This window comes from Bos indicus x Bos taurus, chromosome 12 (genome assembly GCF_003369695.1).
Source record: "Bos indicus x Bos taurus breed Angus x Brahman F1 hybrid chromosome 12, Bos_hybrid_MaternalHap_v2.0, whole genome shotgun sequence".
NCBI lineage: Eukaryota > Metazoa > Chordata > Mammalia > Artiodactyla > Bovidae > Bos > Bos indicus x Bos taurus.
In genome coordinates, this window is record NC_040087.1 from 27,710,160 (window position 1) to 27,731,989 (window position 21,830).

The 21,830-nt window shown below is 43.5% G+C and overlaps 1 protein-coding gene across 8 annotated transcripts in view; it reads left to right on the forward strand.

The window, feature by feature from the left end:
* STARD13 (StAR related lipid transfer domain containing 13) overlaps positions 1-21,830 on the forward strand; it is a 227,960-nt gene that overhangs the window by 183,093 nt on the left and 23,037 nt on the right. For all 8 annotated transcript variants that reach the window (XM_027557441.1, XM_027557443.1, XM_027557440.1 and 5 more), the window contains exons 4-6: positions 7,974-8,037; positions 18,924-20,314; positions 21,509-21,682. In XM_027557441.1, the coding sequence (XP_027413242.1) occupies positions 7,974-8,037; positions 18,924-20,314; positions 21,509-21,682 (1,629 nt within the window). The remainder of the gene's footprint in view (positions 1-7,973; positions 8,038-18,923; positions 20,315-21,508; positions 21,683-21,830) is intronic.

Here is a 21,830-nt window from a genome sequence, read left to right on the forward strand (position 1 = left end):
GGTCTCCACCCTGCTCTGCAGAGTCTGTTCTGTGAACCCCCAGACAGACAGGGGACCTTTCCCAGGCCCCGCAAGGAGGAGCCGCTGCTCCCAGGGACGCTCACCTCTGAGCCCTGGACCAGGTGACTTGTTCTCGACTGTCTCTGAGGGCCACGCCCAGGGCACTCCTCAGCAGACGGGGCTGGAGAGCTTTCACCTCTGACCCTGGCGAGGAGGGTGAGAAGTTCAGGCTTCAGCTTTAATCAGAATGGCATGTCAGAGATGAACCCGCACCCCTGCCTGTTATTCCTCTTGAGCTTTTGGCAGGAGTATTAGAAAAATAGCCCAGGAAACTGACCATTAAGTCAGCACGGAAGACCTCACGAGCCGTCTAGAGTCTGGTGGTTTAAAGGTAAAATATGCATCTAAGAGGAGAAGGAAAGGGCGCCACTGCTCCCGTACATGTGCCAAGTGCAGAGGGCCTCTCTGTGTCTCCCCGGCTCTGTCACAGTGACCGAGTGGGACACCGCTCATACCGGGCCCTGACCACCTTCCCCATCTCCCTCTGGTCCCCACGCCCCCGGTAGGCACCCTGCCTGCCTTTCCCTCCTTCCCCTCCCGGGTGTCCCGTCAGCCAGGGCAGCCCGGGCACAGCTCGCTGCGCGCTGGCCCCACTGTCACACGGGTTTAGCTGGGGAGGCGAGGGACGCCCCGCAGGCTGCACAGTGCTCACTGCTAGGAGCCACATCTCGTTCGGTACGTCATGGGCTCCCGGTGCTCTGCGGCCATGTGCCGGGCAGGAATTCAATACATGTTTGTTAAATTGCATTGGAACCTGGAAGAAAATAACCTGTCAGTTCACAAATTATTTTAACGCTTCTACCTGTGAGAGGATATTGTGTGGCAATCAATTATTCATTTTCTCCTCAAATGCCCTAAATCTCTCTCCTCCAGAGCTACACTTTTTCACGGCAATCACTCACAGCTCAGCCCTCTACTCAGGCTTCTCTGAAGCTGCTGCCTGCAATGACTGCTAACCCAAGAGGCATATTTTATGTTATGTATCACTTACTCTTAAATATTTGATACAGTGAACCAACTGCTCCCTTCTCTGTGTAATGCTCCTTCTGTGGCTTCCAGGACCACTTCGAGCTGATTCTGTTGACCTCCCATGTCTCTGACTACACCTTCCCCCAGCCCAGCTCTTCCTGCTCCACTCAGGCCTTTAGCATGGCAGTTTCCAGGGCACTGAATTCTCCCTGGAAGATTGGTTTAATGATTATGTATCCTCTGTGTATATCCTCTACTTGCTGATCATTCCGAAGTGGGTCTGGATGTCACAAGGCATCCCAACATGACCTCATGTCTCTTCCCTGAATCCCAGTCCCTGGCCCCTCCCTACTCCTTGGTTTTCTCTGTTAACTGACACAGGCACATTGACAAAAGCCTGAAACCCAGGAGTCACCCTCTATTTCTCCCCGGCCCCCACACTTCTATGTCAGTGGCCAAGTCCTCATCTGTTCCCACTCCCCTCTGCTCCTCTTTGCCATCTCTCACCTAAACTGTTAACTGTCTTCCATCTGTTCTTCTTCAGTTCCATCTCCATCCTGCCCCCAGTTTTGTCTCCGGCATGCAGTGGCATTACATTACTCTCCTAACTCCTTCAGTAGCTCCCCTTTGCTGCAGATTGCTCTAACATCTTCATTTTGGTTCTTCGTGATCTGACCCCTGCCCATCCCACCAGTGATTCCTGCTCACATCCTTGCACTTCCGAGACTAGAGAGCTCCAGTTAATGACTGCTGGCTTTGCCTGTAGTCCTTTTCATCTGGGCAGCAAATTTCTCTCCGTCCTTCATCGCCTTGCTTAAATACTGCCTCCTCTGGGAGGCTTTGTCTTTCTGTGTCCTGAGAGTTAATTGCTTTTCCTTTTGTTCATCATATTTATATCCCACTCAGGACTGTGAGATCCCCACGGGCAGGGACCATATCTGGTTCACCTCTGCATTCTCAGCCCCTCAACTTGTTCCTGGAACGTGGTGCCCACTGTCAGATGGTCGTATCTCAGCTTCTTCTCTTCCTGTTGACTTTTCCTCCAGAACTTCAAGTTTCACTTTTAAAATGAGACTTCTGACTGTTTCTCCTTTACTAATGCATGAACCCTTCTAAAGCCTTCTGAAGACAACAGTAGAAATTAACAGGTTCTGGTAGCCATGGACATTGTGGGCGGTCCGTCTGAAAGGGTCAAACTGCTTTGCTTATGTCAACACGTAAATCCAGTTTGCCCAAAGCACAAACTGCACAGCTTCAATATACGTCATGGGTTTCCTCTTTCCATGGAAAATGTAGTGAGGGGAAGGAAACTATCATTTATTGACCAGCCTGTGCAAGGTCCAGGACATAGGCTGTCATGTCCCAGGCCTCCTGGATCCTCCTTGAGGAGGCTGGAGTGGAGAAATCTCTGGACAGGGCCAAGTCCAGCTGTCTAGCTGATGCATGGTTCCCCTGAGCAAGTGTTTTCTCTCAGAGCCTTAGTCTCCTCATTTGAAAATAAAAGAGGTCAGGCCAGTCGGTCCTCAGAGCCTACCAGGTTCTAGTATTTCCTTAGCAAACATTTACCTAGTGGATTCTCTCTGAACCAGAGCCTGTGCTGGGCATTAGAGATGCAAATGAGGTGCAGCTCTCAGCCTGTCATATTCAGTGGGGAATAGTTCTGCTCTTCTGACTATACAAGGTCTATTGTGACTAAAACCAGTCGCTGATTGGACCAATGTAAACAAAGTGTGTTCAGTTTAAAAGAAAAACCTACAGAGACTATCCTGTATAAAATTTCCTGCTAGGTTTTAGGTGGATTAGAAGAATAAATTATGGTTCCTCTCAAAAGAGGCTCTAATCCAGTGGAAGACACACTGTTCATGCAGCAAAGAAAACACATTTTATAATTCCTGTTCATGCAGGGATAGTTTTCCAGGCCACCAGTGACAGACCAACTCAGGTTTTCTGAAGGGTTTTATGTTACTTACCATTAAGTGCTTTTTGTTGTTTGTTGTTTAGTTGCTCAGTCTGTCCAGTTCTTTGCGACCTCAGGGACTATAGCCTTCCAGGCTCCTCTGTCCGTGGGAGTTCCCAGGCAAGATTACAGGAGCGGGTGGCCATTTCTTCCTCCAGGGGATCTTCCTGACCCAGGGATGGAACCCGCGTCTCCTGCATTGGCAGGCGGATTCTCAATTAAGAATCCGCCTGAGTCACCTAGGAAGCCCCATCATTAAGTCTGAGGGAAACAAATACTGATGCTAATATTTGTCCTAAATGCAGCCTGGCTATAGTCATAGCAGAATTCATGGTGGTTTTGATAAAGGGCTGTGAATCCTTCTGTTACATGACATGGTCTTTTACCTGAAGCAGCCACTCCTTAAAGAGGCATCTCCATCTCACCAGGGTGTATGTTTTATCCATTTTGTATTCTTGGAGAGTCTAGCCACTGTTTACATTATAGAAGATAAATACAGACTGATGCTACACCATGCTGAGAATGTCTGCCTAGTCTCAGATCACCATAAAGAGTGTTTTCCCTCTTTGTCTTTTGTTCCCAGCTGAAAAAATCAGTTGGGTTTTTTCAGCTTTATTGAGGTATAACTGACAAATAAAATTATAAGATATTTAAAGTATATGGCATGATGATTGGAAAAACGTATCTGTCATGAGAGGAAGAACTGAATAATTGCGCATATGATATTTGAAATTGTATCCAGAATTTCTAAGATGTCTTAAATCATAGCAATTTTGTAGATAGAATTGAGTACTAATAAGAAAGTAGATTCAGAGCAAAAGAAATGCATATCGCTTTACATCAGTAATTTCAAATTCCAAGAAATAAAATGACTTTTAAATGAATAAAACAAAGATTACATTTTTAAATAATAGGTTTTATTTTTAGAGCAGTTTTAGATACACAGCAAAATTAAGCACAAAGTATGGGGAGTTCTCTTCTGCCACTTGTACCCCCATATACACAGCCTCTCTCACCATTAACATCCCCCACCCAGGTGATACCTCACAACTGTGAACCTGCATTGACACATCCTTGTCACCCAAAGTCTATAGTTTGCATTAGGCTTCACTCCCAGTCTTATACATTTTATGGGTTTTGACAAATGTGTAGTGTCATGTATCCACCATTATAGTATCATACAGAATATTTCACTGTTCTAACAATCCTCTACCCTTTCTGTCCATCCTGGGATTCCTCTCTCCCTCCTAACCAGTAGTAACCACTGATCTTTTTACTGTCCCTATACTGACTGATCTTTTTACTGTTTTGCCTCTTTCAGAATCCCATCTAGTTGGAATCACATAGCATGTAGCCTTTCAGATTGGCTTCTTCCATTTAGTAATATGCATTTAAAGTTCCTCCCTGTCTCTTTATGGGTTGATGGCTCACTTCTTTAGGACTGAATAACATTCCATTGTCTGGATGTACCACAGTTTATCTGTTTACCTACTGCAGAACCTCTTGGTCACTTCCAAGTCTTGGCAATTATGAATAAAGCTGCTCTAAACATCCCTGTGCAGTAGCACCTCACACCCACTGCTACTGTGGGCATGTTGGCTGCAAAAGTTGGGTCACAATGGTTTATATTTTAAGTATATATGTCCTTCAGAAATACAATATTTATCTTTATGGATTAAAAAATAATTCCTGTGCAAGTTTTTGCGTGCACTAAGTTTTCAACTCTTTGAGTAAATAGCTAGGAGTGCAGCTACTGGAATGTATAGTAAGAAGGTGTTTAGTTTTATAAGAAACTGCCAAACTGTCTTCCAAAGGGGCTGCACCGTTTTGCACTCCCACCAGCAGTGAGTGAGAGTTCCTGCCGTTCCTCATCCTGGCCTGCGCTTGGTAATACAGTGTTTTAGAGTGTTGTCGTTCTAATAAGCATGCTATGGTATCTCACGGTTGTTTTAATTTGCAAGTTTGTAATGATATATGATGTGGAGCATTTTTCATACGCTTATTTGCAACTAGTGTATCTTGTTTTGGTGAGGTATCCTGATTTTTGTCTTTTTTTTTTTTAATTGGATTGTTTTATTATTTTGATTTTAAGAGTTGTTTTGTGTGTTTTTTAGATAACAGTCCTTTATCAGATGTTATTTTTATGAATATTTTCTCCACGCCTATGTCATACCCTTTCATACACTGGACAGTGTCTTTCACAGAGCAGAAGTTTTTAATTTAATGAAATCCAATTTGTCAAGTATTTATTTCATAGATTATGCCTTTGATGTTGTATCTAGAAAGTCATCACTAAACCTAAGGTCAGTTAGATATTCTCCTATGTTATCTTCTGGGAGTGTTACAGTTTTGTGCTTACATTTACTCCGTGATCCATTTTGAGTTAATTTACGTGATGCGTATAAGATCTGTGTCTAGACTGACTTTTTTTTGCATGTGGATGTACAGTTTTTTCAACGTTGTTTGATGAACACCTATCTCTTCTCCACTGTGTTGCCTTTACTCCTTTGTCAAAGATTGCTTAGCTCTATTTGTGTGGGTCTATTTCTGGGCTCTTTATTCTATTCCACTGATGATTTGTCTCTTCTTTCACCACTATCATACTGTCTTGATTACTATAGCTTTATGGTGAGTCTAAAAGTTGGGTAGTGTCAATTCTCCAACATTGTTCTACTTCAGTATTGTGTTGGTTCATCTGCAAGCTTTTTTCAAAATATTGCAAATCTTAAAAAAATTTTCCTATTTGTTTATTCATTTGGCTCCACCAGATTTTAGTTGTGACTTGTGGGATCTCGTTCCCTGACCAGGGATCGAACCCTGGCCCCCTGCATTGGGAGCATGGAGTCTTAGACTTTGGACCATCAAAGTACATTTCCAGTACATTTATTGGAAAAAATTGTGTTGAGTGAACCCACACTGTTCAAACCTATGTTGTTCAAAGATCAACTGTACATAATGCACCTCAGATAACACTTTTAGTTCTTAGGTAGAGACCTTAACACATTTGGAACTGGCTATCAGCTACAGGAGCAAAGGACTTGCAGAAGATAGCTTCAGACTAGGTGACCAGCTTCTAGTCCATAACTGCCCGTCGTAGTTGACACTAATGTATGTCTACTAAGTGGGGAAACTGGAGATGGCTGAAAATGAGGATAGTTATTAAATATTTTAAGTAAATATCACGATAAGAAGCTGACAAAAGAACTAGTTTCAATGTGAAGCATTAGTGAAACCAATTTAACAGGCTGTCTGTCTCCTGACTCTAAGTAAAAGATGAGACGAGACTGACTACGACCCAGAAGAGGCAAAATTCAAAGACATCATGGAGCTCTAATTAACAGGTAGATGACTCTGTTTTCTAGCTTGGGTGACTTGACTTACTGGTGATGTTGTTAATCAAGACAAGACTTTAAACAGGAAAATCAGGTTTTGAAGAGAATACAGTGAGTTCAGTTTTCATAGGTGAGTTTGAAGGGCCAGGAGGACCCCACAGATGAATGAGACTAGTGAGTAGCTGAAAATGTAGCTCTGGAGCTCAGGTAGGGTGTCCAGGCTAGAGAAAGAAGATAACCATCATCAGAATCTAGTTTATTTTAAGAGCTGATATCTCTTTATTCCTATGCAGAGTAAAAAGAACCCACATGATGTGGTGGATGTTACAGTCAAACACAGGATAAAGGGTTAGCTTTGAAAAAGAATCTGAACATCTTGCGCTTCCCTGGTGGTACAGTGCCTAAGAGTCCATGCTCCCAATGCTGGGAACCTGGGTTCAATCCTTAGTCAGGGAACTAGATCCCTCATGCTACGACTCAGAGTTTGCATGCCATACAGTCAAATAAATAAAGAAAAATATTTTTTAAAAAGAATATGAACATTTCTTATGATGAAGGAAAGAACTGTTAAAGTAATTAATGACTTAAGCTGTATTTTCTCACTGGCAATGGTCTGTTGAGGAATTGTGATATTTTTCATGATATGAGAATGAATGCCTACAGAGAGAAAAAAAATGAAATAAATGCTGGGTAGCAATTTGAGGAGCCCAGCTGAGGGAGAATTTCAAAATGTAAGTATTGCTATGTACTAGTCATCACAGACTGCTAAAACAAAATACCACAGACTGGGTGCCTTAAACAACAGAAGTTTATTTTCTCACAGTTCTGGAGGCTGGGAAGTCCAAGATCAAGGTGCCAGTGAGGTTTGGTTTCTGGTGAGAACTCTTCCTAGCTTGCAGACAGCCACCTTCTTGCTGTGTCCTCCCATGGCTGATTGAGAGAGAGGGAGGGAGTGCTCTGGTGTCTCATCCTTTGTTCAGTCACCAAGATGTGTCTGACTTTTGGCAACCCCATGGACTGAAGCATGCCAGGCTTCCCTGTCCCTCACCATCTCCTGGAGTTTGCCCAAGTTCATGTCCATTGAATCAGTCTCTTCCTTTAAAGACATTAATTCTATTGGATTAAGGCTCTACCTTATGACTTCATTTAACCTTAATCATTTCATATTCCAAATACAATCACATTGGGGTTTAGGGCTTCAAACTGTGAGTTTGGGGAGGACACAATTCAGTTCATGGCATATATAATTCAGCACTATAATGTGAGTTCTTTTCCCATTTATACACAAGAGCAAGAGAGAAGAGAGATGGTTGAGTTGATCCAAATTTGGGGACTAGCAGGATAGACTGGAGAGGTCAAAGTGGCAGATGAAATGAGGGGCTGGTGAAAATATGGCTTAAAATTACTTCCCATGGGTTCCAAGAATGATGGAAAGGGAAGCAGCAGGGTTTGGTAAGCTTCATGGAAGGTCCTCTCAGGTCTGGAGAACAAAAGGGAACACTTTATCATGTACCATCTCTTGGTAGAGTCCTTTCTTGGGATGTAGTTGGTTGTTTCTGCACTTTCAGCTTCACTGGCAACCAATGAGAATCATCAAACTGGAAAGATTTAGGTTCATTAGTGATAGCAATGATCACATTTTTCTTTCCTTTTAGACGACTAAATACATTGAACAAGTGTGCCTCAATGAAACTTGATGTGAACTTCCAAAGGAAAAAGGTAGGTGCAATTTACTATACCTTACTAAGACCATGGCTGTACCAGCAGGACGAGCTGCGTTCACAAATTAAAAACAACACAAACCTAAGCGAAATTCTGAAATGACTGACCGTAATATGTGTTTATTCTCCAAAAATCTCGTCTTATCATAAGCATCATGATTCAGCCCGACAGGAACCTAGGCTAACATCTGTTTCACTTTGCTTTAGTTTTGATCAGAGGGTTTGCATACAAACGTAAAATGCCTTGTTTATGATAATCTTTCAGAAGTTTGTTTAGCTGTAAATATCCACTCTATATTAGACTCAAGTTCTCCGGTGATTTGTAGATTAAGAGAATGCAAAACAGAATCTATGGGGTGGGCTATGCCCGGTGTCTTCTGCTTCATTCTTTCCTATGGCATTTTATTTCAAGTGCAGTTCAGGATGTGATCATTGTCAGGCTGGTTCATGTCATCGTGGTTGAGCAGGTGGAGGGAGAGGGTAACAACAGGATTCAGAACTCACCCCATCTCTCCATTCTCACCCGTTGCCCTTTTCTCTAGTCACAGGGAGCGTCCTTCAGTTTCCCGAATCACTACACTTCCTCTCTCTTATAGGACTTTGCAGGCATTTTTCCCTCTGTAGGAGCAAGGCTGGCGATTTCAGTTCTGAAACAAAGCTATACTTTATTGAGGACTTAACTGTTTTCCACAAGCTATGTTATGGCATTTCATGCATTGTGGCAGAGGGTCTCTGTTTTCTAGAGAAGGGAAATAAAACCTGAACTGGCTAAGTCCCTTGCCTGTGATCTATTAGCTGGTGGAGGAGCAGGGTTTCAACTTCAGGTGTGTCTGACTCCAAAACTGAGGCTCATAACCACTGTGCTGAAAGACCTCTCTTTCTCACTGAATTGATCCTTTTAGGAAACTCAGAATTAACATCGTTAGCTACTTTTTTCATTTCACATCTTCAGTATGTAACAAGTCAAGCCGCACTATATTTTGAAGAAGCAGAGAAAACATCCCTGAGTTGTAAGAAAGTGTTCTTTATTCTGGTCTACACAGAGAAGTCATTACAGCCCATGGATTTTAAGTCACTCCCGAGTAACCAAATCTTTAAAAATAACTTTAGCCTGAATTTCTGCTCTAAAATAGCACCCAAAAAAAGCGCAAATGAATTTTGGTTGACCTCACCTTCAAAACAATTTGGGGTTTGAGCTAGGAACCAAAGATTCAAGCTAAGGAGGTAAAATGGTGAAAAACAATATCCAGAGAATATATTAAAACACGGGCAATTTGTCCGGGTCAAAGAAAAATGAAAAATGTGGGAATAAATGTCCCAACAGCTGTCTGGCTGAATAGAGCCCTTGAGAAGTACACACACTGTTTGAAGCAGGAAGGTCAGATGTTGTTTTGGTTGTAACACATGGTTCTTATTAAACCAAGCGCAGCCACGCCTGTGTGGCTGGTCTGTCCGGCTGCCAGTGCAGATCCTTAGCTGCTATGTATCACAAACACAAATGCCGAAGACTAACGACACGATTTGTTTTCAACCAAGTGGTGTGATTGAATTCTTCCCTTATCACCAGCATTTCAAAACCCACATGTGGGACAGGCTTGAATAACATGCATTAGGCCATGTTACCTTCACAGAAGCTCCTCTGTAAATTGGTCCCTTCGGTATTCTGACATTCTTAATTTATGCCTTACGTTGGCTATGGTGGCATATACCCTTACAGCCCCTACTTAGCTGTGGGCCCCACAGATGCAGGCACTTGAATAAAACAGGGCTTTCCACACTGTAACACAGGGACTCGTGGCCTGAATTTTGAAATAAATAAATCCAGTGAGTGATCTCCACCCACTCGTGAATCTTAGCCGTGATGCATATTGGTGGCTGTGGTCTAAGCAGCTACATAGGAGACCCTGGTGGTGGCACATGTCCCTACGATCTGCTCCTTACACAAGTCACAGACCAGCCCTTTGTCATTGTTCAGTCTCTCAGTTGTGTCCAACTCTCCATAGCACCATGGACTGCAGCACACCAGCTTCCGTGTCCTTCACCATCTCCCAGAGTTTGCTCAAACTCACGTCCACTGAGTCAGTGATACCATCCAATCAACTCAACCTCTGTCACCCCCTTCTCCTTTTGCCTTCAGTCTTTCCCAGCATCAGGGTCTTTTCCAATGAGTTGGCTCTCACATCAGGTGGCCAGAGTATTGGAGCTTCTGCCAATCCTTTATTTTACTGGAAAAAAAAAAAAAACAACTAAATACAGACTAGGACTAGGCTAAATGATCAGAGGTAGAAAGTGAAACTTGAGAACCAAACACCACAAGAGCTTTAACTAACTGTGGAATTAGTTTGGCAGGAAAAAAAAAAAAAGACAGTAGCATTTCCTCTGGGCTTGTCCCTATTTTAATCAATCCAAGAAACAGAAATATAATGCTCACCTTCAATCTGCAGAGGCCCAGACGTGTTTAATTCCCCAGAATGTCATCCCCAAATGGCTTCACCACCGGGAATGCGGTCATGCTTCTCCCTCCAGGGCCTCAGGAAGGCTGTGTGTGCTTCTTAGCACTCTGTGGTGTGATGAGAAGGTGCCCACAGTGCCCGCTCCACGCCAGGTCACTGCTCATCATTAACCCCACGTCACAGATGCAGAGATCGAAGGACAGGGAAGCCCAGAGCCACTCAGAAACGGCACAGGCAGGATCTGAACCGAGCTGTTCTGCCCCTCCTGGCCCTTGAGAGAGATTCAGAAATGTATTGTCATGAGCTTCTGGCCCTCTGCCTGAGACCCGGAAGGGCTTCCTCAGCAATATATACAATTAGGTATTTTTATTGTTGTTTTAGAAGAGGGATATTTCTTGCTTTTTGTACTCAAGTCCACAATTTATGTAATGTCTTCGTGGAAATTTACCTTTGGATCTCTTGTGGTAAAAGAGTCATGAGTTTCATTGCTCTGCTTTGAATTTGGTTCTCACCTGATTTTGTTTAATTCTGAAGAGTTTGGTGGGTTGACCCAAGACGGGGGAAAAAAACAAAACAAAATCCAGAAATAGATGACAATGGTGAAGCCTCATTCATACTTAGTTAGGCAGGCACTTTCCTTGTACATCAAATACCACTCACTCGTAAAGCTCCAGGACAACTGAAATCGCACCTTACACTTTGCAGAAAAGAAAAGCAGTCCTCTAAAGATTCAAGATTACTTTCCCCATGAGAAGCAGGTAGAGTGTCCTCAATCTTGGCCATGCATCTCACTGAAAGACTTACTAAACCCCCGCATTTCTGAGAGCCTGAGGACCCAGCCGTTGCCCACCACTGGCCTCAGGCTCCTCCCCTTGCAATGCGGCAAGTGGCAGGGCCGTGCTTCTGAACAGGATGGCTCAGCCACCCAGCTCCAGTCAACTTTAATGGAAGATACACATCTAAATTTCCATGTACTTGTGGAGTAGCCAACTCTTACATCTGTGGGCTCATATGGGCTCCTGTTTCCAGTGTAAAGAGATGGTCAGATTTTGTTTAAAAAAGACAAAATCCTTCCCTTTGCGGTGTCTGTTTTTGGCATTTGTCTCTGAAGCATATATTAATTTCAGCTATGACTTCTCACTTTTTTAGAAAAAGCCAAAAGAAGTTTGAAGTTTCCTCTAAATTAAAAACGCCAAGGCACATGCAAAGCTACTCTTTCTCAGAAAACTGTTCCTTCATTATGTCCTACAGAATTCACACTTGCTTTATGACAACACTGAAATCCCCTCATTACAGTCAGTGTTAATGTGATGTGGGTTCTATTCAAAGTTAAAGTCAGAGACTAAAGACTCCAATAAGGATCTCTGTTAAATGAAGAAAGAGAGAGATGTGTACACACACAGGACTCCTACCCAAGATTTCCTGAGGCAGGACGAGCAGCTTCCAAAGAAGGTCCTGGTTAAAGTCACGGTTTTAATAAAGCTCTCTGAAATCATGACCCCAGGGTGGAAAGCAACACAGAAACCATGACTAATCGCCACGTTGCAGCCAGCACCTCCTGGCCTCGATGCCGTGGGCATTTCAAAGGAGCTGCAGCTGTTGTGAGGGGGCCCGGTCTGAGCCTCCGCCTGCACCCTCCCCCCCATTGCCTTTCATAACCTCGAATGTCCCGTCAAATAAGACACCACCAGACAGCTCCAAACAGCAGAGCAAATGAGAGAAGTTACTTTTCATTCCATCATTCCCTCGGCTAAAAAGTAGTACATCTTACATTGAAGAGTGTTAAGTGTGAATATCCTCGAACCTGGATCTTTGAGTGAGAAGAGCGCTTCACTCATCTTTTCCAACCTCCTATCCAGGACAGGATTTACTTTCAGAGCATCCAACAATTCACTCAGCCTCTGTTTATAAATATCTAGACTTGAGTTCATTAAAATGCAAGGCAATTTATTTTCTCCTAACTACTGGAAGTCTTTCATATAATAAGCTAAAAGTTGACTTGATGTAAATGTGCCCGTCTGATTCCAACTCTTCTCTCTGGAGAGGCACAGAATATGGATTTCTTCTTTGTCTAGATGAGAGCTCAGCAAGCTACTGCTCCTGCTGTGGTAAAGAAAGTTGTACTGGAATAAAGCCACACCCATCCTTTTGGCTGCAAAGGCAGAGTTGATTAGTTGTAATGTTCTAATATTTACTATCTGGCCCTTTACAGAAAGTTTTCTGACCTCTATTCAATCTAGAACAAAGTTTCTTAAACTGTCTAGAGAGAATGATTGATTTTTTAAAAACTTCCCAGCCTGCCACTGACCAAGATACTTCTGTAAAATTCATTACAAAACAATTATTAGAAACATAAATAATATTAGAAATATGAATGATACAATCATTAGATAATCTCTAAGAATTGTACTAGAGAAAATACAAGACTAAATGTTTTAAAAGACTGTGCAGATACAAAATTGCATTCCAATAAATATAACTGGAACAAATATAACAGGAAACAGAAAAGAATTACAAAAATTGTTCATATTTTTACTAAAAGTGTATACTTAGGCAATTAATATGCAGAATCATGATTGCATTTGCAACTTTTTTTCTGTTGTTCAGCTGTCAGAACTAAACAAAAAGTTTACTTTGAAATACCAATTCCCCATATTAAATGTCTATACACACATTTCAATCAAACACTATGACTATGAGTATTCCCCATGGTGAGTTTTCTGTTTGCTTTCAAATTTAGGTTTGATTGACAGAAACCACTCACAGGGGAAAATGTGTATCTCATATGCTTCTTTGTTTTAATATTAACCATCATAAAGAAGCCAGTCTCACAGGATATGTTGAGTGGGGCTTACCTGACGGTCCAGTGGTTAAGACTCTGCCTTCCAAATTGGGGGGTGCAGGCTCAATCCCTGGTCAGGAAGCTAAGATCCCACATGCTTTGCAGCCCAAAAAACCAAAACATAAAACAAAAACAATATTGCAACAAATTCAATAATGACTTTAAAAATGATACACATTAAAAAAATAAAAATAAAGAGGTTTTTAAAGTAATTTTTAAAAGCTTTGGCTATTCTTTTTTACTTTTACCAAAATGAAGTAAGTGATGCTATATTGTCAAAATTCATCTTTAATCCACGTCACTAGCTAGTTTCTACAATAGTCTTTCTGTAAAACAATGGATCCTGTACATTATACACTTTGGGTTATGCTAGATAAACTGATCTTGAAATGTCACATGTAACATGGACCTTGTGAGCCCAACACACAAGCTGGTCTCAGCCCCATTTAGTAAGATAAGTCCAGTGATCATGAACTTGGATCACACAGCCATGCCAAATGGTGACAAATGGTTTTAATACTTACTCTCAGTGTCTGAACTCACCTCTCTGAAGACTGCTTAGGGGACTGTCAGCCCCTTGGCCACACTTTGAGTTGTACTGTTCTCGAGTTCCTTTTTCCTAAACCAAACCATTAGTCCTTTCAATCATCCTTCATAGAAGGTTGTGATGTCTAGATCACTGGCCAACCTGATTACTCTGCTCTGGAAATATATCCCATTCCCTGTGCACTTTAAGCTGTGGCCCATTGTTCCTAATATATGTTACCAATGCAGAATACAATGGGGCTGCACCTCCCAAATGTTGAGATCCATGCTTTTGGTAAGATATCCTAAGGTGGATGTCTTGGTTTGGTTACCACATTACATGGTTAACTCATATTAAGCCTAAATCTGCTACAACTCTCAAGACTGTTGATAGGAACGAAGACTGTTTCATCCCACACATTCTATAATAGATTTGTGAAGTTAAGTTCTTCGTGTTTAACTTCATGAAATTTCATCTTATTAACAGGCCATCCTTCAATTCTGTTCAGATCGTTACGCATCTCAAATCAGTATTCTCTAAGAACAATAATTAGTTTCATCTTGCACTTTAAGATTTATCTGGCATTTTCACATATAATCTCATTTGATTCTATTGGCAAACCATGCCAGATGTGCGTTGTTATCATTTCCATTTTACAGCTGAGAAAATTGAGCCTCAGAGTGAGTGCCTTGCTTAAGATCACTTAGTGAGACCTGAATGGATGGGATGGGGGCGGGGTGGAAGGGAGGTCCAGAAGTGAGAAGACACACTTATACTTACAGCTGATTCACTTCACTGCCCAGCAGAAACTAACACAACATTGTAAAGCAGTCGTCCTCCAATTAAAAATAAATAAACAACAACAAAAAAGATCACCTAGCGAATAATCTGTACCATCTTCACAGTTTAAACACATGAATCCTTCTGAGTCATTCAACTTATTCTTAAAATGGACACGGCCTGAAGGCATCCTGCATCATTCGCTTTCAGTCTTTCCATCACCCTCTCTGGTGGAGGTACTCAACCAGCTACTCACAAAACGCTCTGTAGCCTCCAGCAGTTCAGTGTCTTGGCCTTTTGTCAGTTCCTGGCTGAAATCCAGACACACCGTGTCCCTAGTATTTCCCTGGTTTACTAAATGGTTGAGATAAGAGAATAAAGTTAGTTTGGTGTGTCTTTTTCTCATAAAAACATCTGACTCCTAGAGGTTTCCATTTTGCATTTCTAAATAATCACAAACTATTTGTGTTTAGCCTCAAAAAAAGAAAAAAAAAAAAAAAAGATGAAATCTGATCATCTCCTAAAGAGTACACCTTACATTTATTATTGGAGAGTCTGCTATGTCCCTAACCATCTGCTGGGCCATGAGTGTATAAAAAACTAAAACTGTGGTGTTTTTCATGCTGTGAATCAAGGCCCATTGGTAGGTTATCAGGTGAATCTAGTGGGTTGCAAACAACATTTAAAAAAAAAATGAAATGGACTAAACTAGAATATAAAAAATCAGAGGATAAAGATAACTGTGACAGCATAAATTTATGTATTTATTTATTTAGCTTTAGTGTAATTTGTATATGTGCCTTGAGTTGTGCTGGAATTTTTTTTTTTAATGAATAGCTAGCATGTTTTGAGCACTTAGTATGTTCCATATACTATTATCAGGGCTGTATTACTTCCTTTTTTCCTTCTTCAGTTTTATTGAGGTATAATTGACATATAGCACTGTATCAGTTTAAAGTGTGCAGCATGATTTGACTGACATACATCATGACTACCACAGTAGGTTTAGTGAATATCCATCATCCCAGAGATACAATGCTAAAGAATAGAAGAAAAAAAAATGTTTTTCTTTGTGATAAGAACTCTTAGGACTTACTCAGTTAACAACTTTCATATACAACATACACAGTGTTCATTATATTTATGGTGTTTTACCTTGCATCTCTAGTATCCATTTATAACTAAACAATATATTTCTAGTTGTATGTCACTATCAGTTTCAAAGATCCTGCACCAGTGGGAAAAAACAGACACAGAATCATGTCAGTACCCTCTGGATGTACTCTGATAATTGCATACTAAAGAAGATAGATATCTTTTCCTTTTTTCTCTGTTTTATTTTTGTTTTTTATTGCTTTGATTTTTGTTTGTTTGTTTTGGTTCAAACCATCTAAATACTGCAAAATTTCCCTGAACTGTTTGCCTTTTTCCCTAGGAGTTTACCACTTTTTCACATGCCTTGGTTGGGTTGTAAATATCTCTTTTTGCCCAGAGCCAGTATAATAAGGTCTTAGAGCCCAGCAGACAGGAGTGGGCTTTCCATCCCTAGCCCGCAGTGCCCGGCTTGGCATCTTTTCTAAACCAACATAAAGAAGTCCTTCTCCAACTAGTATGTGGTTTGCTAGCATCAGTAACCAAGTTTGGGATTGCTTTAGAGAGCTCATTGGAGCCAACACTAAATGTTGTAGTTTCTATTTTAAAATATCTGTATTTTCTTTAAAAGCATATCCTTCTTTTGCCTTCTCAGAAACTATTTGCTAAAAGGTTTTTTTCAGAATGTTTACTTAATATCAACTTCTCCTAGCTTCCTGAAATACGACATGAAAATCCAATAAACTCAACCTTCAAACTGTCACAGGACCTGATATTTAAATGGCCCTCAGATGTCAGGGTTTATTGTATCCATCACAGGGAAAGAAGAGGTAGAAAATACTATGAAGAAAGGATATTTTTGAGTCTTCATCCTAGAGTCTTGCCCTTTTTCCATTTGGGCAACTTTTTAAGCTCTTTCGCTAAAGTTTTATGCAACTTTTTTAAAACTCAAAGCTAATTTCCCACCATGCTGCCACAGCTATGAAATTCTCTGTGATTGCCATGGTTTTCTACTTTCTTCTACCTTATACTTGAAAGTTCAAATTTGTCATTTAGTCTAATCCCTGTGAACCTAGATTTTCAGGGAATAAGAATGGAAGAATCCCACATTCACTGACTGAGCATCTGTTTACTTTTCCTTGAAGTTAATAATTGCGATGTCCAGAGGAGTTAAGGTGGATGCCAGATATATAGAAAGATGGATAAGCCGTCTATCTTACACGCACAGGAAGCACAGACGCAACTGAACAAACACGAGAAAATAACCAATAAGCAAAATACTCCTCAGTGAAGGATTGGTCAGTGCATTATTTCATGTAATCCCCGAAGCAAACCTATGATGCAGAACCAATTTTCAGTCCCATTTTATAAATGGTAGAAATGCACTTCGGAGAGAGTAAGCAACTTTCAGACAGTCACCTAAGTCTAACTGGTACTGCTTGCACTGGCAACCAGGGCTTGGAACCGGATGCCAAAGTAAAGTGAAATAACACTTAGTCCAATTAATATATATACATACACACACATAGAGAGAAAGAGAGCAGTTACTCTCTGCTCGGCATTGGGGAGGATATAAATATGAATACAACACAGAAAAGCAGGCCCTGGTCCTGCTCAGTTTATCTGTAACAGTTGAGAGTAGGTGCTTGGGACATGAGATTAAGATAGCATTATAACAAATGTTATAAAGATCTAAACCGAATGCTACAGGAGCACAGTGGAAGCATAGTCACTGCCTTGGGGCTGTCAGGAAGGCTTCAAAGAGACCCATGAAGCTGAGTACCCAAGAATGGTCAGGGATCAGGGAAGGACAGGGGACAATATAAACCCTTTAGGCTCTTGATCCTGTCGCAGAGCTGGGTGTTGGGCCTAGTTGCAGGTCAGGGAGCAGAATGCAGAAGATGGGGAGGAACCGCTAACATAAGAAAAGCACACTGGAGTTAGGTCGAAAGAGCTTCAGGTTGAAAGTCAGGTTGAAAATGCCATACCCAGACTTCGGAGAGCTAAGGGGAACAGAAAGTGTCTAAACCGGGAAACCCTGTGATCATACTTGGATTACACTGTGGAAAGCCGTTTAGATGGAGAGGATGTTGGCCCGGTTTTCACTGTAATAACCCAGCCAGAGGTGCCAAGGGCCCACACTGGGGAATGAGAGTGAAGATATGAACGAGGGAGCAGATTTGAGAACCATTTCAGAGTCGGATCTTGGTAATGCACATAATGAAGAGAAGGAAGGAATGGATGATCCAGTTCATCTGGAAAGGAAATTAGTTATACATCTGTGCTGGGCCAGGCCCAGGGATTTGCAAAGATAAACAAAGCCATCTCTGGATTCAGGGAATCCAGACTCTCCTATCTCAGGGGCTACAAATTCAGGCAGAACCCAGACGTAAGAGAAATGTGTGAGGTGTATGACAGGGGAAAATGGTGGGGCCATAGCACCCAGATACCCGTGTTCCAGGAAGGCACTCGGATCCAGGGCTAATTAAAAACAAGAAGGCTGGCCTGGTGGTGCTGGCTGAGATGGGACCTTCCTCCACCAGGAATCTCTAGAATGGCTCCCAAATTTCCACTTGCAGGAATTTGGAGATAATTTGGCTGTTAACTTACATGGGAACATATGCTAAGAATCAAGTCTGGGAGACTAAGGAGTATTGGCTTGAGATCTAGTGACTCTGAGGCTCAGAAGAGGAAAGCTAGAAATATGGTCCTAGGGCTCCGTAAAGAGATTTAGGGAAAGAAGTGAGTGCCTTCTATGGCAAGATTAAGTTTCTACTCAAAAAGGGAGAACTGCAGGTGTTTTATATTTAGCCTGTCTAGCCAGATGATTAGGCTTCCCTGGTGGCTCAGACGGTAAAGCGTCTGCCTACAATGCAGGAGACCTGGGTTCGATCCCTGGGTCGGGAAGATCCTCTGGAGAAGGAAATAGCAATTGGTCCACGAAGCTTCTTAGAGAGGAAGGAAGGAAGGAAAACTGAAGGGAAGAGAGCTGGACGGGTTGGAAAGGGATCTTCCAGCTTCTGGGAAGGAAGAGGTCATCCAGGACAATAAAGATGGTGGAGGAACCAGCAAAAGGGTCCACCCATGGAGGGAGGGAAGGAGGAGGCAGGGGTACCATGCCCACGCTCCCCAGACTGCCCTCTCCACCCCCGCCACCCGTACATTATTAGCATCCTGCTGCTGTTTTCCAGGGTGACGACTCTGATGAGGAAGATCTCTGCATCAGCAACAAATGGACTTTCCAAAGAACCAGCCGCCGGTGGTCTCGCGTGGACGACCTCCACACACTGTTTCCTGGAGGAGACAGAAATGGGTCGTCGGGAGACATTAGGATGAAAAACACGACCAGCAGTGAAAGCGTCCTCACGGATCTGAGCGAGCCCGAGGTCTGCTCCATTCACAGTGAAAGCAGCGGTGGGAGCGACGGCCGCAGCCAGCCTGGTGGTCACGGCGTCGGCCGGGAGGCCTTCGAGGGCCCCGGGCAGTACTGCGCTGACGGCCCGGTCATGCTGGACGCCGCGCTGGTGGGCAACAGCCTCCTGCCGTCCTCCAAAGACGGGCTCCAGCACCCTTTGCACCCAAAGAATGAGAAGCCCAGCCGGGCCAGAGCCAAGTCGTTCCTGAAACGCATGGAAACGCTGCGAGGGAAAGGCGCGCAGGGAAGGCACAAGGGGCGGCCCGGGGGCCTGGTGATCAGCGGGCCCGTGCTGCAGCAGGAGCCCGAGTCCTTCAGGGCCATGCAGTGCGTCCAGATCCCAAACGGACACCTCCAGAACTCGCCCCCCGCCACCGGCAGTGCCGGGCTTCCTGGCGCCACCAAGTGGGGCGCTGAGAGCAGCCCCTCGGAGAACAGCAGCAGCGGGGGGAGCACGCCCGGCCTGAAGGAGCGGAAGTGCCAGGAGGCCCACAAGCGCGGGGGCATGTACCTAGAAGACCTGGACGTGCTGGCCGGGACAGCGCTGCAGGACGCGGGAGACCGAAAGCACCACGCGCACGAGTTTCACTCGCAAGAGAACTTGGTGGTGCACGTCCCCAAGGACCACAAGCCAGGGACCTTCCCCAAGGCGCTCTCTATCGAAAGCCTCTCACCAACAGACAACAGCCACGGGGCGAGCTGGAGGACCGGGAGTATCTCCCTGGGCAGACAGCCCGGCCCGGGGGCCAGGGAGCCCAGGCTCGTGGGGTCCTGCCACAGGGCGAGTAGGGTCAGCATCTACGACAACGTCCCCGGCTCCCACCTGTATGCCAGCACCGGGGACCTTCTGGACTTGGAAAAGGATGACCTCTTCCCTCACCTGGATGACATCCTCCATCACGTCAACGGGCTCCAGGAGGTGGTGGATGACTGGTCCAGAAACGTGTTACCCGAACCACAGACACACAGCTCCGGAGAGGCTGGCTTCTCCCCTTTCCCCTCTCCCAATCAGATCACCTTGGATTTCGAAGGCAACTCTGTCTCTGAAGGTCGGACCACACCCAGTGACATGGAAAGAGATGGAGCATCTCTTACTGAGTCAGAGGCCACTGGGGTCAGAGAAAGGAGGGACTCAGGAGTAGGGGCCTCTCTGACCAGGCCAAACAGGTTGGTGGCATGGCTCTGTGAAATGAGGTTTAAATCCATTTCATAATAATTATGGTCTGTTTAACAAACATTTATAGAGTACCTTCTAAATATTTAACACTGGTCTAAGCGATGTACGTGGTTGGGAATTATTTGAACAGTAGTATGTCTTTTGTGCAGATTGAATCCATGTTAACTCACATTTGTTTCAATCTTGGTTTTATGCAAAAAAAAAAAAAAAAATTGAGCTTCTTATGTGCAAAGCACTGATAACCAGGCCCACTGCCCGTGCACAGGCTCTTCCCATGACCTTGCCAAGCATCTCTTTTGCCAAATCTTAAATTTTTAAAAAGTTCTATGAGAAATTTCTGAGATCTAAGGTGTATGCAGTACTTCATATGTTTATTTTGACTTTAAAATGCAGAATACAAAGCACATAAAAGCTGTTTTACTATGATCACTTCACAAGCACCTTAGATAAATGGCCTGGAAGGGGGTAACCAGTAGGAACAGCCCTACTGTACGTGTTGCTGGGTCTCTCCCAAGGCAGTGATGTCTCTCGGGCTCACTGCTGTACAGTCACGTCAGGAGAGCTTCATCTGCACCTGTCACAAGTCAGAGTGTGGAGTCAGGACGGGAGTGTGACTGTACTCTACAGCTCCCAAATGTGTGTGATCTCTATCTCTGCCTCTGTCTGTCTGAACGTCTCTCTCTTTCTTACACACACAGTCTCAGGTGCTTTCAACACTGTGGGAATGGATTTAGGAATAAACTAACATATAACATTTATTATATCACTTATTTAAGCCTCCTAATGGTGGCACCTACAGTAAAGAATCTTCCAGCAATGCAGGAGACCTGGGTTCGATCCCTGGGTCGGGAAGATTCCCTAGAGAAGGGAATGGCAACCCACTCCAGCATTCTGGCCTGGAGAATCCCAGGGACAGAGGAGCTTGGCTGGCTACAGTCTATGGGGGTCGTAGAGTTGGACACGACTGAGCAACTAACACCACCAATGAAACAGATAATGACTTCTTCCAAAATAGTTTCTTCTGTTTGTTCTGTGCATTTTGTGTCTTTCTGCTCCATTTGCTCTGTAACTCTCTTGGCTCGGAAACTATTTTGATTAGCTACTTAAAAATCGGTAATATCCCATGTTTTCTGAAAAACCCATCCCTTTTGTGACCGGCTTCTCTGACGGTCTTTCCGGTAAAGGCGACTCCGGTGGAACAGCTTCCAGCTCTCACACCAGCCACAGCCATCTACGGCATCACCCCACATCAGCGGACAGACAGCCGGCCAGCTGAACCTGCTCCAGCGCTTCTCGCTGCTCCGCCTCACGGCCATCATGGAGAAACACTCCATGTCCAACAAGCACGGCTGGACGTGGTGCGTAGCCCATTCGCCTTGGAGCAGACCATTTATTCCAGGGCTCAGTGTGTGATGGCAAGCACTTCAGTGTTTGCTTTCTGAGTTCTGAGGAATCTGTTTGTTTTCTTCACTGCCAGTTTTCTGGAACAAAAATTGCCCAGAGTTC